Source organism: Hipposideros armiger, unplaced genomic scaffold (genome assembly GCF_001890085.2).
Source record: "Hipposideros armiger isolate ML-2016 unplaced genomic scaffold, ASM189008v1 scaffold_10, whole genome shotgun sequence".
NCBI classification, from domain to species: Eukaryota; Metazoa; Chordata; class Mammalia; order Chiroptera; family Hipposideridae; genus Hipposideros; species Hipposideros armiger.
This window is the reverse complement of record NW_017731360.1, coordinates 3,984,486-3,997,741: the sequence shown is the minus strand read 5'-3', so window position 1 is coordinate 3,997,741 and position 13,256 is coordinate 3,984,486. Positions and strand designations below refer to the sequence as shown.

Below are 13,256 nucleotides of genomic sequence, written 5' to 3'. Positions count from 1 at the left end.
ACCAACATGGGACAGTGAAGCGACGTCCTCCACAACTAGACTGAAGAACAAAACAGCAATTTGTCTACCTGTCTGTTCCCCTCCCCCAATTCCCCAATAAAATCTTTAAAAAATAATAATAATAATGTGAGCTCTGAGCAACAGCGGTTTGAGTCCCGGACTGAGCTGAGCTGCTGCTGAGCAGCCAACAGGTGGCAGGATGGCTCAGCAAAAAACAAAAACAAAAAGAAAAAAAACACATCTTCTCTCAGCTCACACCCAACTGACTGCACCAAACAAGCTGAAACTTGTCACACACTATTACTAAGGTTTGACACGCAGCTTCCTATATTGAAGATCCTGCCTTTCCATTGGATGGCACCTGGCAGCAGCATTCACGGTATTTTGTGATCACAGCGGAAATGCTCCATGTCTCACTTCGTTTCTGGTACGGCAATTTCTGTCAAATAAAAGCATTACAGTGTGTCCCCATCCCCTTATTCACCAGATCTGGCACCGTGCAACTCCGGCTCTTCTCCAAAATCAAAATGACCACAAAATGTAAATGTTTTGGGATAAGTGTGTTCAAAGTGAGGGGGGATATCGTTTTTTTCTACTTTAATGATTATTATTTTATTCTAGTTGAGAGAGTATTTTGAGGGAGATTAATGGCAATGTGTCTCTTACTGTAATAAATTTTTATTTAAACATTCACCGTATTGTTTGATCACACCAGGTAACATAAGAAATTCAAAGACTCATATAATAAACGAAAAAATAATTGTCCCTCTTAAAATTCCCTCATTCAGTTCTCCTCAGGGGCAACACTATTATCTATTTATTGGCTGCCTTCCCGAGATATTCTATACATATATACAGGCATGTGTTCAAATACAAATGGCATTATGCTATAGTTTTACCTTTCTTCGCTTGTATATGACTGTTCTATGTCTGTACATATAGAGCCACCTCATTCTTTTTAACTGCATAGTATTCCACTGTATGGATATATCGTATTTAACTATAGTCCCAACAGAGCCACTGTGTATGCTTGTGCAGGGGACTCTGTTTGCCAGGCCATGTGATTAAGTGTGGGATTGAGAGGGATGCATTTCAGTCTCTACCCATGTAGGAGTACTTTTTTTCTAATTAGTACAATAACTCAGGATGAACTCACAGTGGCCCTGATCACTGATAAAACAACTAGGTTGTTTTCAAGTTTTTGCTACTATAAATAATGCTGCAATTATCTTCCTTGTACATACTTCATTTCATAAATTTGTGAAATATATCTGAAGGATAAAGACCTAAAAATGGAGTTCCTGGGTAAATTGGTATTTACATTTTAAATTTTAACAGGTTTTACTAAATTGCCCTCTAGCAGTTTTTCCAACTGCTGTTAGCAATATGTAAAAATGCCTTAACAGTGTTATCCATCATATTTATCTCTGCCAATCTGATAAAACTGTAGTTCTAACTGGCATTTCTCTAATTTTGAAGTTGAATATCTTTGCATATGTTTAAGATCTATTTTTATTTCCTAGTTTATAAACTGATGGATCATACTTTTGCCCACTTTCCCAATGGGTGTTAGGTCTTTTTACTGATTCATAGACGCTCTTTACATATAAAAAGAAAAAAACTAGCCTTTTATGACATGAGTTACAACCTTTCCGGTTTTTGTCATTTGTCTCTGAAATGTAGTTAAATTTCCCTAACAAATCTTTTATGGCTTCTGGGTTTTGTGGCATATTTAGAAAGTCTTTCCCCATTTCTGTATTAAAATTATTTCCTATATGGGAGGGGGGTGAGGATGAGGGAGGTGGGGGATTAGAAAGCACAAATTGGTAGTCACAATATTGCCACAGGGATATGAAAGACAGTTAGGGGAATATAATCAATAATGTAAAGATTTTGTAGTGTCAGATGGGCACTTGTCTTATTAGGGAGACCACTTCATGGACGGAGTAGATACCTGACCACTGTGCTATACACCTGAAGCTGAAGCTGAATAATACTGAATATCAACTATAATTTTATGTCACAGGATATGGAGTACAGCATAGAGAATGAGTCAATAGAATTGTTACAGCTATATACAATGTCAGAGGGGTAATAGATTGGGGGGGGGTTATCACATTATGAGGGGTGTAAATGTCTAACTATTACATTGTTTTATACACCTGAAACTAATAAAAAAAATTTTTCCTATATATTTTCCTAGTACTTTTAGTTTTTTTTTAACATTTAAGTCTTTTATCCATCTGGCCTTCATTTTTATTTAACTTGTGAGGTAGATATCCAACTGTATTTTCTTCCATGTCTACTCAGTTGTCACAACACTATTTATTGAATAATCTAGGTTTCTTCTGCTGATCTGAAATGCTACCTTTTTCTTTCTTTCCTTTCCTTCCTTCCTTGCTTTTCTAACTTCCTTTCTCTGAGTTATCCACCTATTCATGGCTTCAGTATCAGTTGTAACTATATAGCTTAATAAAATTTGAAGTTTTCCTATAATTTTGGATACTAGCTCTTCCCCTTCTTTATTCTTCTTCTTCAGAATTTCATTGAAGGGGTTTAAGCAGTGGAGTGACACAATCTGTTTTAAGATCATTCTGGCAACAGTATGGAAAAAAACACTGCAAAGGGCAAGAATGGAAGCAGGAAGACAGGTGGGAGGTACCTGCAATAATCGAAAAGGATGGTGGCTCAGACTAAAGAAGTAGCAACAGGAGTGGTAAGAAGTGAGGAACACTGACGAGGAAGTCTGGGAGGAATAAAGGGTCCTGTTTTATACATATTGTTTGAGATGGCTATTAATTATCTAAGTATGATTAATCATCTATTTGTCAAGTAGGCAGCTGCAATACATGAATCTGGAACTCAGAGGTCAGGGTAAGAGAGATAAAACTGGGAATCAGCCACCACCTAGGCGGTGTTTAAAACCACTGGACTGTATGAGTTCCCTAGAAAGTAACATAGATTGAGAAAATGGACAAGTATAATGACCTAGAAACTGAAGAAGGTACTTTATGAAGGAGGAGAGGCCCAGCCGAGTGGCATGTTGGTTAAGAGTTGGCTTGGGAGCGTGAGCTCTGAGCAACATGGCCCCGGTTCGGATCCCACATGAGCGCCAGTGACGTTGCGCCCTCTACAGCTAAGATGGTGAACAACAGCTCGACCTGGAGATGGGCTACCGTGAGTCGCCGGTGACGGTGTAGGCTGTAGTGGGGCTGCAGTGGGCCGCCGTGAGCTACCGTGAGTGGCTGGCAGCCAGCATGAGCAGCCGGCAGCCAGCGTGAGCTGCCAAGAGCCACCGTGAGCAGCCGTCCATTGGCCAGCGACTGATCTGCCTCAGCCAGGAAGAGTGCAATGATAATACCAACATGGGCCAGTGAAGCGATGTCCTCCACAACTAGACTGAAGAACAAAAGGACAGCAACTTGTCTGTTCCCCTCCCCCAATTCCCCAATAAAATCTTAAAAAAAAAAAGAAAGAGGAAAGATTAACTGTGAAAGGATGAGAAGAATGAACTAAAAATTGACCACTTACTTTGGCAAAATAAAAGCTGATAGTGACCTTAACAAGAGCAGTTTCAGTAGAGTGGTGTAGACAGAAGCCTGACTAAAGTGAGCTAAGGAAAGATAACAGATAAGAAAATGAAGGCAACAAGTTGAGGCCATGTTTAGAGGAGTTTTTCCAAAATAGAGAGCAGAGAAATGGGACAGTGGCTAGAGGGCCATGGTGTTAAATAAGGATTTTTTTTCAAGAAGTATTACTGCATGTTTTTGTGTTGAAGAAAATGATGAGTCGGACGGAAGGGGGGCAAATCCAGAATATATATAAACATCCTATAAATCAATAAGAAAGAGACAATTCAATAGAAAAATGGAGAAAAATTAAAAACATAAAATGAAAACTCAAATGTTCAAAAACAGAAATATAAGCAAACTCACTAGTAATCAATGGCATGCAAAATAAGACAGTAATAAGATATTACTAAACAGATTGGCAAAAAAAGTTTAAATCTGACAACATTAAATGATAGCACAGCTGTGGGAAATAAGTACAATCATAAACTGCTGATGGGAATAAAAATTGGAATGGCCACTCTGTGGGACAATTTAAAAACTAAAAATACAAATACACTTTGACCCCCCAAATTCCACTCTACACTATACAAACACCTGCACATGTGCCCAAGGAGACATCTACAAAGATGTTCACTGTAGCAGAGATTCTTACTAGTGAAAAACTGGAAGCAACCTAATATTCGTCAGTAGGACAATGGACAAATAAAATGGGTACCCACATACAATATAACACTATACAGGAGCCCACAGTTGCACCACATCTATTAAATAGCATATGGTATTTTTAAAAACAATTATTAAATATTTTCCATGCAATTGTGCATATGAATGTGAAAGATTAAAAATGGTCTGAAAGGACACATGGCAAACTCCTAATAGTAGTTACATCTAGGAACATGAAAAGGGAACTGGTAATAGTGATTAATTCTTTTAAAAAGAAAAAGAGAAAAAAAAAGTAGAAGGAAAAAAAACTTGTGAGCAAATAAGCCAAATCTAACAATGGTTAATTCTGGATAGCAGGAACACAGTAGGGTAGGAATTGGCAAAGTATGGCTCTGGGCCAAGTCCGGCCCACCACCTGTTTTTGTAAATAAAGTTTTATTGAAACACAGCCACTTACTGTGCTAAAATGGCAGAGGTGAGGAGTTTTAACAGAGACCATATGGCTGCAAAGTATAAAATATTTATTATCTAGAGCTGTATACAAAACGTTTGCTGACTTTTACAGATTTCCTTCTTCGTACTTTATCTTACCTTTCCCCCAAATTTAAGACCATTTAAATAACTTGAAGGAGATTCACACTAAAGTCCCAAAAAAACAAAGAAGTAATTTTAAAACTGTCAGGTTTTTTTAAAATCATAGAGTACTACACTATTTATTATTATTATTATTATTATTATTATTATTATACTTTTAATAGACTAAACTGAAAATATTAATCAGAGCTATTCTGTAACACAGTTTAAATGACTGGTGAATTATAGAACTCCACATAGGGAAAATATATATAGGGGAGTGACATTTAATATGAAGGATATGTTCCTAAAAACTGAGTAATTCAAAACTAACACAATTCAAGACTAACTGCCCCATACATATAAAGTGGAGGAGGGATGCATTCTCAAAGTACATAAATCAATATGGGATATTTTTATAATACATATTACTGATATAAAACATAATGCATTGATACCTAAATTAATTATATAAAGATGTGGTTAATAACAAAATTGTTACTTCTATAACACAGTGATTAATCATGAGATTTTAAAATATAATTTAATGTACAGTATATAATATATAAATAACTACCAAGTTAACTTAATGACAGTTCACTAACTAATGTAGTATACTGCCTGAAAGTAATTAAGTAGAAGTTATCATTATTATCTTCCAACAACACAAATAATGGGAGAGATAAGAGGTATCAAATTAGGACAAACTATTTCTGTCCACATTATGGTGAAGCTGGTCTGAGTCCCTGAAAGACTTTCTAAAGAATGAATCTACTGTGGTTTGTTTTTCTCATTTTTTGTCACTGCAGAACTTCTTCATGTGCAGACACACTGTCCATCTTTCGCCACCATGGAACAGCCATCCACATTTGGGTCAGCTTCTTCAAAAAGAGCAGTTGTTGCTGAAATATGGTCAAAAGCCTATATCAGTCACTTCACTGTTGCTTGATGTATTGAGGGCCCAGGCTAGTGACTAGGGCCCTCTTCCTGCTACCTTTGTTTTTCTAGTTCTAGTAAGTCTTCCTTCATTAATTCACGTGGAACAACCCAAGCAAAATGTCAACACCCCCTTACCAACCTTGCACAAATTTACCTTCTTTACCACTTTCACAGATTCTTTATTAGCAAGTGTTACAATGTCTTCCCAAGTTAAAGACTCTTTAAAAAATAATAGAGCTGAAATGTTTTGATAGCTTTGGAGTTAACAGGTATAGTTTGCTCATTTTTATATACTTAAAACTTTGGTGGGCTTTAAAGTTAGAAATTAGTAAACCCTTTTGTTTCACTGTCACCTCCTTTCAAGTCATCAAAACTACTTCATGCCTGAGCACAGATGATAGCTTGGCCTTCGGGGTGCATTACGACAGCACTGATCTTGTCGCCATGTTGCCAGGATTTTATTCATGTATTCTATTATCCTTGCCTGGTTACAAGATAATTTTGTGAACTAAAGGGTGTACCTGCTTTAATGCTACTTTTGGCCTTTTGAACATTATCTCTAATATTCTGTAGGGTGCACTCTCCTACATTAACAGAATGAGATACTGCAGCAGTAGTTTGGCTTCTTCAGAGTTTTATCACATTTAACTTCTGTTCCAAATTTATTAAACTTGGGGCATATTTTTTAGCACTTGCACCACCACTTAATAAACCTGAATGAAATTGTTATTTGATATTTAGAAAAATAATTTTAATTGTATCAAGAGCAAATGTTAAGAGCAACACAACAGTCACCAAAAATATTAAGCTAAGATCTAACACATTTGTTTCATGTGATATTGATAAATAATGATGGGAATTTAATTTTCCTGCTAAAGTAATGCTGACACAGGACAATAATGACATAGTTTATAATCCTTTTAGCCTGCTAGATTTTAAATTATGCATTTCTTCAAAATTTTTTTTTTAATTTTTGCAAGTTTCACAACATTTCAAATTTGAGTCATAAAGTAGGAATTTAAATATTTTTATTTTGCACTATTTTCAGCCTCACATAATTCAAAGATGCATAAACTGACACTATACTGAACATTTTCAAGAGAATTTCTAGTCTAAAAGAAAATTACTTGAATGTAGTAAAAGAGAAAAATAAGCAACCCAATGGAATTAACAAGTATTTTTAAAAATTAAGGAATCAGACACAAATAAAATAAATCAAGAATGCATTCTTATTAATGATCTAACTTTAACATTCAAAACCAAAAATTAATGCATAATATATTACTCCACTTTTTTAAAGACTAAGCTGCAAACAGAAATGTAATCAGATATATATTAGAAGGCTACATACAAAATTAAAATAAAGTGGCATTATCAGGCAAAATATTAACAATAAAACTTACATCTTCAATGATCTTTGTTGCTTCTTTAGTTACTGCACCTGTTATAAAACATACATTATTATCCCCAGAATATACAGAAATAAACACTGAAATCAAGAAGTTACTTTCCTTTCACTAAGGTGATCTACAACCTAGTCCGGAATTTCTCAAAAAATGGTCCCAGGAAACTCGGCATCAATAGCACCTGGGGTCCTTGGTAACGGTAAGAATTCCTGGGCCCCAATCCCAATCCCACCCTGCTGTATTAGAATCTCTGGTGGTAAAGGCACCTATATTAAAATCATTTGCATTCTTAAAAAAATAAACTATAACATACCACTTCCTTCCCTATCCATGCCACCCTGCTTGCTACCCACTTCCCTCCAAGACAGAGGAGCATTTCCTCATATAAATGTAAACGTACGTATCACCAATAAGAGCTACTCAGATTAGACAACACTCACTTCCACAGCCTAACCAAATGCCTTTGCATCAAGTCATACCTTTTAAAACACTGCTAGTGTTCCCTGTGGGCTGGGCAGGAGACACTTTTGCCAGTGACACCACACTGGTTATAACTGGCGTTGTATTTGTCCTTGTAGAAGGGAGCGCCACTGAAGCAGCTGGTGTCTTAGAAATATTTACTGATTAAAATAAAAAGGTAAGACCTAGTATAAACAAAAGGGTCACACACACACAAAAAAACCCTATTTAACAACTAAGTTTTCAAGGTGCAATGCAAATGGTCTAACTCTGTATAACGTTGGGTTGGGTGATTCCGGTCAGCTTAGTGTTCATTGGAACTTAAAGAGAGGCTGATTCTCTAAAATTATTAACTTCAAATGATATTTAACAGGTAAAAATATAGGTATTAGCTTCAGGATTAACTGGGCTTTTCTATTCATGAATATTAAAACTCCTACACGTAAGCTTGCTTCAAATAAAAATTTAACACGACAATTTTTATACATAAGTTGGTGATGTAGCTCTCCATCCAGATAATGTTAATCCACATTGTAGAAAGAAAATTCTACCACCCACCTGACTGGTCTCAGGGAATGGATGACAACACAAAAGATTAGCACAAGGCATGTCAGGATTAAGGTGATGATTAATAAGACTGCAAAGGTACACAAGGGCCAGACTGCAAGGAGCCAAAGCACATGGATTCTGTCAATTCAGCAGCACTCCAGGCTTTGGTCAGAGAACATAATAGCAAATGTTTTTACTCTAACCCAGTGAAGTCCTGCAGCACGGAGCTACTCTGAAAACATACCACATATCTATCTATTCATCTGGATATTTTGACCACATTAGCTGTCCTACTTGCAAAATTATTTTATTCTTAGCCAGAAAAAACTTTGCTACCCATGAAGAACTGGTCTACTTTATTTTTTGTGATGTAATTAATGTGTTGTTCTTTTTCCCTTGGCTACAAGCAAGCTCTGGATCAAATCTTACTCCAGTCACTGCAACTACATTAACATATTTATATCCTCTCCCTTTGTTTGCTCCAATTTTCTATTTTTATTTTTATTTCATTAACTGAATAGCATATATCCCTTAGTGTAAGTTATTTAGGTACAGATAAATTCAATCAAAAGCAATCAAATCTAATTTTCCTATAAAATTAGTGTTTCCACATTTATTATTCTGGGTGTGTTTGATTATGATAGCAAAAAACATCCGGATTAATCTTTCCTCAAGGGCAATCTTTAAGGATTCTTACAGGAAAATTTAAGGAAACTCAGGCTATCTAAATCCAGTGCAATTTTGTTTCTATTATATTATTTACAACTGTGTATGCTGATCGTGTACCCTAGCACTGACATCAAGATCCCATTAGCCAAGTTTAATTTTACCTTTCCTTTGTGAAACAGGGTCATTCGTAATTTGCTGATGAAAAAACTCCAAGACACAAAATAGGTTACAGAAATGTTTGATGTTTCCTTGCCATTTTATGGACTCACTTAGCTTACCCTGTCGTTTACAAGCATCACATTTGGCCATCTGAGAAAGAAATGTAGGACAGGATAGGCTTAAAACTATAAAATAATAAAAAAATGAACATTAATCATAAAACCAGAAGGCACTATGAAAACAGGATATATTAGTCAGCTGAGATCACAAAATGCAAGGTTCCTTTCTACCTTAAAATATTGTGGGGATATATATATATATATATATATATATATATATATATATATATATTTAATTATTTTTCATATAGATATCCTCAATCAAGAAAATATAAAAGTGGACATCCTATTTTCAAAATTACCGATGAAGTAATCTAAAGATAGTTTCTCTTTTTTAAAAGGTTAAGAGGCAGCATATTGCAGTAGAAAGAATACAGGCTTTGGAGTCATAAAGACTTTGATTCATTCAACAAATATCTAGCACTGAGATAGGTCCTTGTCTTGAGCACTGAGATAGGTCCTTGTCATAAAATTATGAAAAGACATACCTCCCCACAAGAAGATTATATTTTGAGGGATAGGGAGACCAGTAAACAGGTGATTTCATTGGAGTGTTACAGGTACTGCCTAGCTGTCATCTACCAGCTTCTTCAAGGGCATATTACTTCATCTCCCTGGATCCTACTCTTATTCCTTATTTATAAACTAGCACTAATATACCTACCTCTTGAAACAGTGGTGAGGATTAAATGAAATAACACTTATGAAGTACCAGACATGTATTAGTGATTCAATTAATTGTAGCTTTTGTTGTCAGCCTTTCAAATAAGTAATTGTTTTTAAAAAGGAGGTTGGTGGGGCAGCTGGTTAGCTCAGGTGGTTAGAGCGCATGCTCATAACACCAAGGTTGCAGGTTCAATCTCCACTGCGCCCTCCACAACTAGACTGAAACAACTACTTGACTTGGAGCTGATGGGTCCTGGAAAAACACTGTTCCCCAACAAAATAATAATAATAATAATTTTTAAAAAGGAGGTGGGTAAAGAGATCAGTAGTAGTCATTTGACCTATGAAGTGAGAACAAGGTCTGACTTCAAATTCCTCAGAGTAACCTTCTGAATTCGAGAGGCTTAAGGCAACATGACTATGTAAAGTTCTAACTTGAAATAAGTTATTACTAAGGTCAATGTGCCTTATAAGAAAGCAAATAATAAAAGGAACATATTCTCAAACAACGACACACTCTTCAGAAATTCTATACTCTTTACTCCAAAGATTTCAAGTTTATAATCAACTGAATTTTGCTCGGAGCTCATAGTTTACTTTATCCAGTTCTAAAAACACATTTTTATTCACATAATCTGAACATATTTTAGACAGAAAATAATTTTTACAAACATCAGAAAGCCAGAGGTATATTACATTTACCTGATAAAACAGAACTGTAAATTTAGACATGCAATCTTCACAACAAAACTCTTCTAACTTGCCCTCTAATCGATTTTCTACCAAATTAGGGGATGTCTGGGAACAATAACTGCACATCCTACAGTAGTTTCCCCACCGTTCTCCAAAGTCACGGGCAGACAGGTATTTGCAAACTGAGAACCAGAAGAGATGAAAAGAAGAAACAACAAAAGTACATTAAACTTAAAGGAGGTAAAGTGATTTCCTAAAGTCTTAGATACAAACTTTAAGCTAATTTCTAAATACTTGACACAATTATTTGCCTTTAGGTTAAAGGATAGTTTCTATATTCACAAAACAAACTCATATCACCTTTTAAATATACTCTAAATAATAGGCCATCTATATTTAGAAACATCAGAGGTATAAAATTTCTTAACCCAAAATGCCATAATTGCTTAAGTATCCTCTTCACAAATGGGTGCAAAAACAAAAAGATCTCTGAAGTCACAGCTAAACTCAGCAAGAGATTTTCTATACTCTATACTAATACCATTGATCTAATTATATTTCCAAAGGTTTTCTTTACTAAGATTGTTGTAACATAATCGCAACTAGATTGAAAATGGCGACTGGACTTGGAGCTGAGTTGTGCCCTCCACAACTCAGATTGAAGGACAACAACTTGACTTCGAGCTGATGGGTCCTGAGAAAACACACTGTTCCCCAATAAAGTTAAAAAAAAAAGGATAGACTTTAAAATGAAGTAAGTATAAACTCAATTAAAAAGCCTCAAATTATACCTCATAAAACAAAAATTACTTGAAAATAAATTATGGATTAGGGGCCAGCCGAGTGGCTCAGTTAAGAGCTCACTCAAGAGTGCAAGCTCTGAGCAACAGTGGTTCGATGCCCAGGCCGAGCTGAGTTGCCACTGAGCTGCCAACAGGGAGCAGGATGGCTCAGCTAAAAAAAAATAATTAAAATAAAGAAAGAAATAAATAAAAAATAATTTTTTAAAAAAATTATGGATTAATAACCCAACTCATAATGAATACTTCATAACACATGCTCTGTGCATAAAACTGAACTTTTTTCTTTACCTTCACTACAGAATGGCTTATCAACCCCTGAGAATCGTACAGTCTCCTTTATAATTTTCTGTAGTTTACAGTAGTCACACATTGCTATAACTTTATTTTTCTTTTTGTAGTCATCAGAGCAAGTCTTGCCACAAAACAGAAACATTTTACCCTGCAGAGAAAGAATACTCATTAAGACCTAATTAAACAGTTGTTTTATTTTTAAGAAATCCTTTCCTTCTCGTTTCAAAGCAATTTAAGTGATCATCAAAGATGAAGAGATAAAAATACTTCTATTGGATAGGTTTATATTCAATTCCTTTCACCATCTCTCTTTACCTTATAGAAAAGAAGTTCAGGTTTTGTGGCAAACAGATGGTTGCAGTGCTGACACTTGAGTTTAACAACTGCATGGGCTGGAGCAACTTGCTGGGCATCTGCAGCAGGAGACTGGAGACCCGCTGCTGCAGAGCCACTGATGGAGCTGGGGGAAGAGGCAAAGGTGCTACCTCCTCCTGCTGACACTGCTGACCCAGAGGGCAGGCTTACTTGGCCCTGAGACAGGGGCACTGCTGAAGAGTTTGTTCCTTTTGGCTTGTTAAATACATTCTGAAAGAACACAAATAAGACGAATGTCTTAACTACAGAGAAATGACGGAACTTTCATTTTCTCATTTTAATAAATCAATTCTCCCGCCAACATTTCTTTAAAATACATAAAGTAGTACACTGAAAGAGTTTCAATAGCATACCTCCAGAATACGAGGACTGAGAAATGCGGGCTTCCAGACAAACACCTCTACTACACACGACCTTAATAAGTTAGAGCAGGCCTCTTATTTTCCCCAAGACACCCCTTCACCCGCATCCCCATCACCAAGCAGCTTCTGACAGCTATTAAGGCCACTAGTCTCTCTCTCCTTAGTGCCAGGGACACCGCATCAGGCATCTTTCCACCCTGGAGGATCACTAAACTCTACTGTCTCTGTGTATTGCACAGAGTGAGATGTGACAAGTGAGTGGAGGCTTACAATTCCATGCCAGGAGTCATTATGTACCTGGCCCAGGATGAGAGGAAGGAACACATAAACAGATCGCCATCTACCGTATCCAAACCATATCCTAGCTTCCACCCTTTTGAAAGGGAGAGAGCCAAGGGAAAAAGTGAGAGGGAAGGGTAATTTAGGTGAGAACTCTGAATAAGGAAGAAAACACTGAGGCTCAATACCTGAGCTCAAACATTTTGCAGAAATGATTTCTGGGACCAGAGTTGAATTTTATTCTTTCTAACTTACAGTGTAATCTCTTATAGATATTCAGCAGTTAACATTTTGCCATAGACCAGTGCCTAAGAGAACTGCAGGGGTAAAATATCTTAGATCATACCTGGAAAGCCACCACACAACTGGAGCTGCAGAAGCTGTATATAGTTCCATTGGACATGGCTAAATGATACTGAGGGATTGCTGAGGTTTTACAACTATGACACGAAACCTGGACTCCTTGGTAACGAAAAATAAAAACCAATGAATAAGTTACCCAGATGAAAAAATGATCCAAAAATGTATTAGAATAAAAACACAAATAGGGCCGGCTGAGTGGTGCGTTGGTTAAGAGCTGGCTTGGGACGCCAGAGGGCCCCGGTTCGGATCCCACATATGAGGACCAGTGACACTGCCCTCTACAGCTAAGATGCTGAACAACAGCTCAACCTGGAGC

General features: G+C 36.4%; 1 protein-coding gene across 1 annotated transcript in view; it reads right to left on the bottom strand.

Moving 5' to 3' along the window:
• ZMYM6 (zinc finger MYM-type containing 6) overlaps positions 1-13,068 on the bottom strand; it is a 20,936-nt gene extending 7,868 nt beyond the window's left edge. Inside the window, exons 1-7 of the mRNA XM_019658927.1 lie at positions 12,924-13,068; positions 11,877-12,146; positions 11,559-11,709; positions 10,477-10,649; positions 8,992-9,139; positions 7,633-7,773; positions 7,151-7,188 (exon numbers count right to left, since the gene is read on the bottom strand). Coding sequence (XP_019514472.1) covers positions 7,151-7,188; positions 7,633-7,773; positions 8,992-9,139; positions 10,477-10,649; positions 11,559-11,709; positions 11,877-12,146; positions 12,924-12,980 — 978 coding nt within the window. The 5' untranslated portion in view covers positions 12,981-13,068. The remainder of the gene's footprint in view (positions 1-7,150; positions 7,189-7,632; positions 7,774-8,991; positions 9,140-10,476; positions 10,650-11,558; positions 11,710-11,876; positions 12,147-12,923) is intronic.
• Between the last annotated feature and the right edge of the window lie 188 nt (positions 13,069-13,256).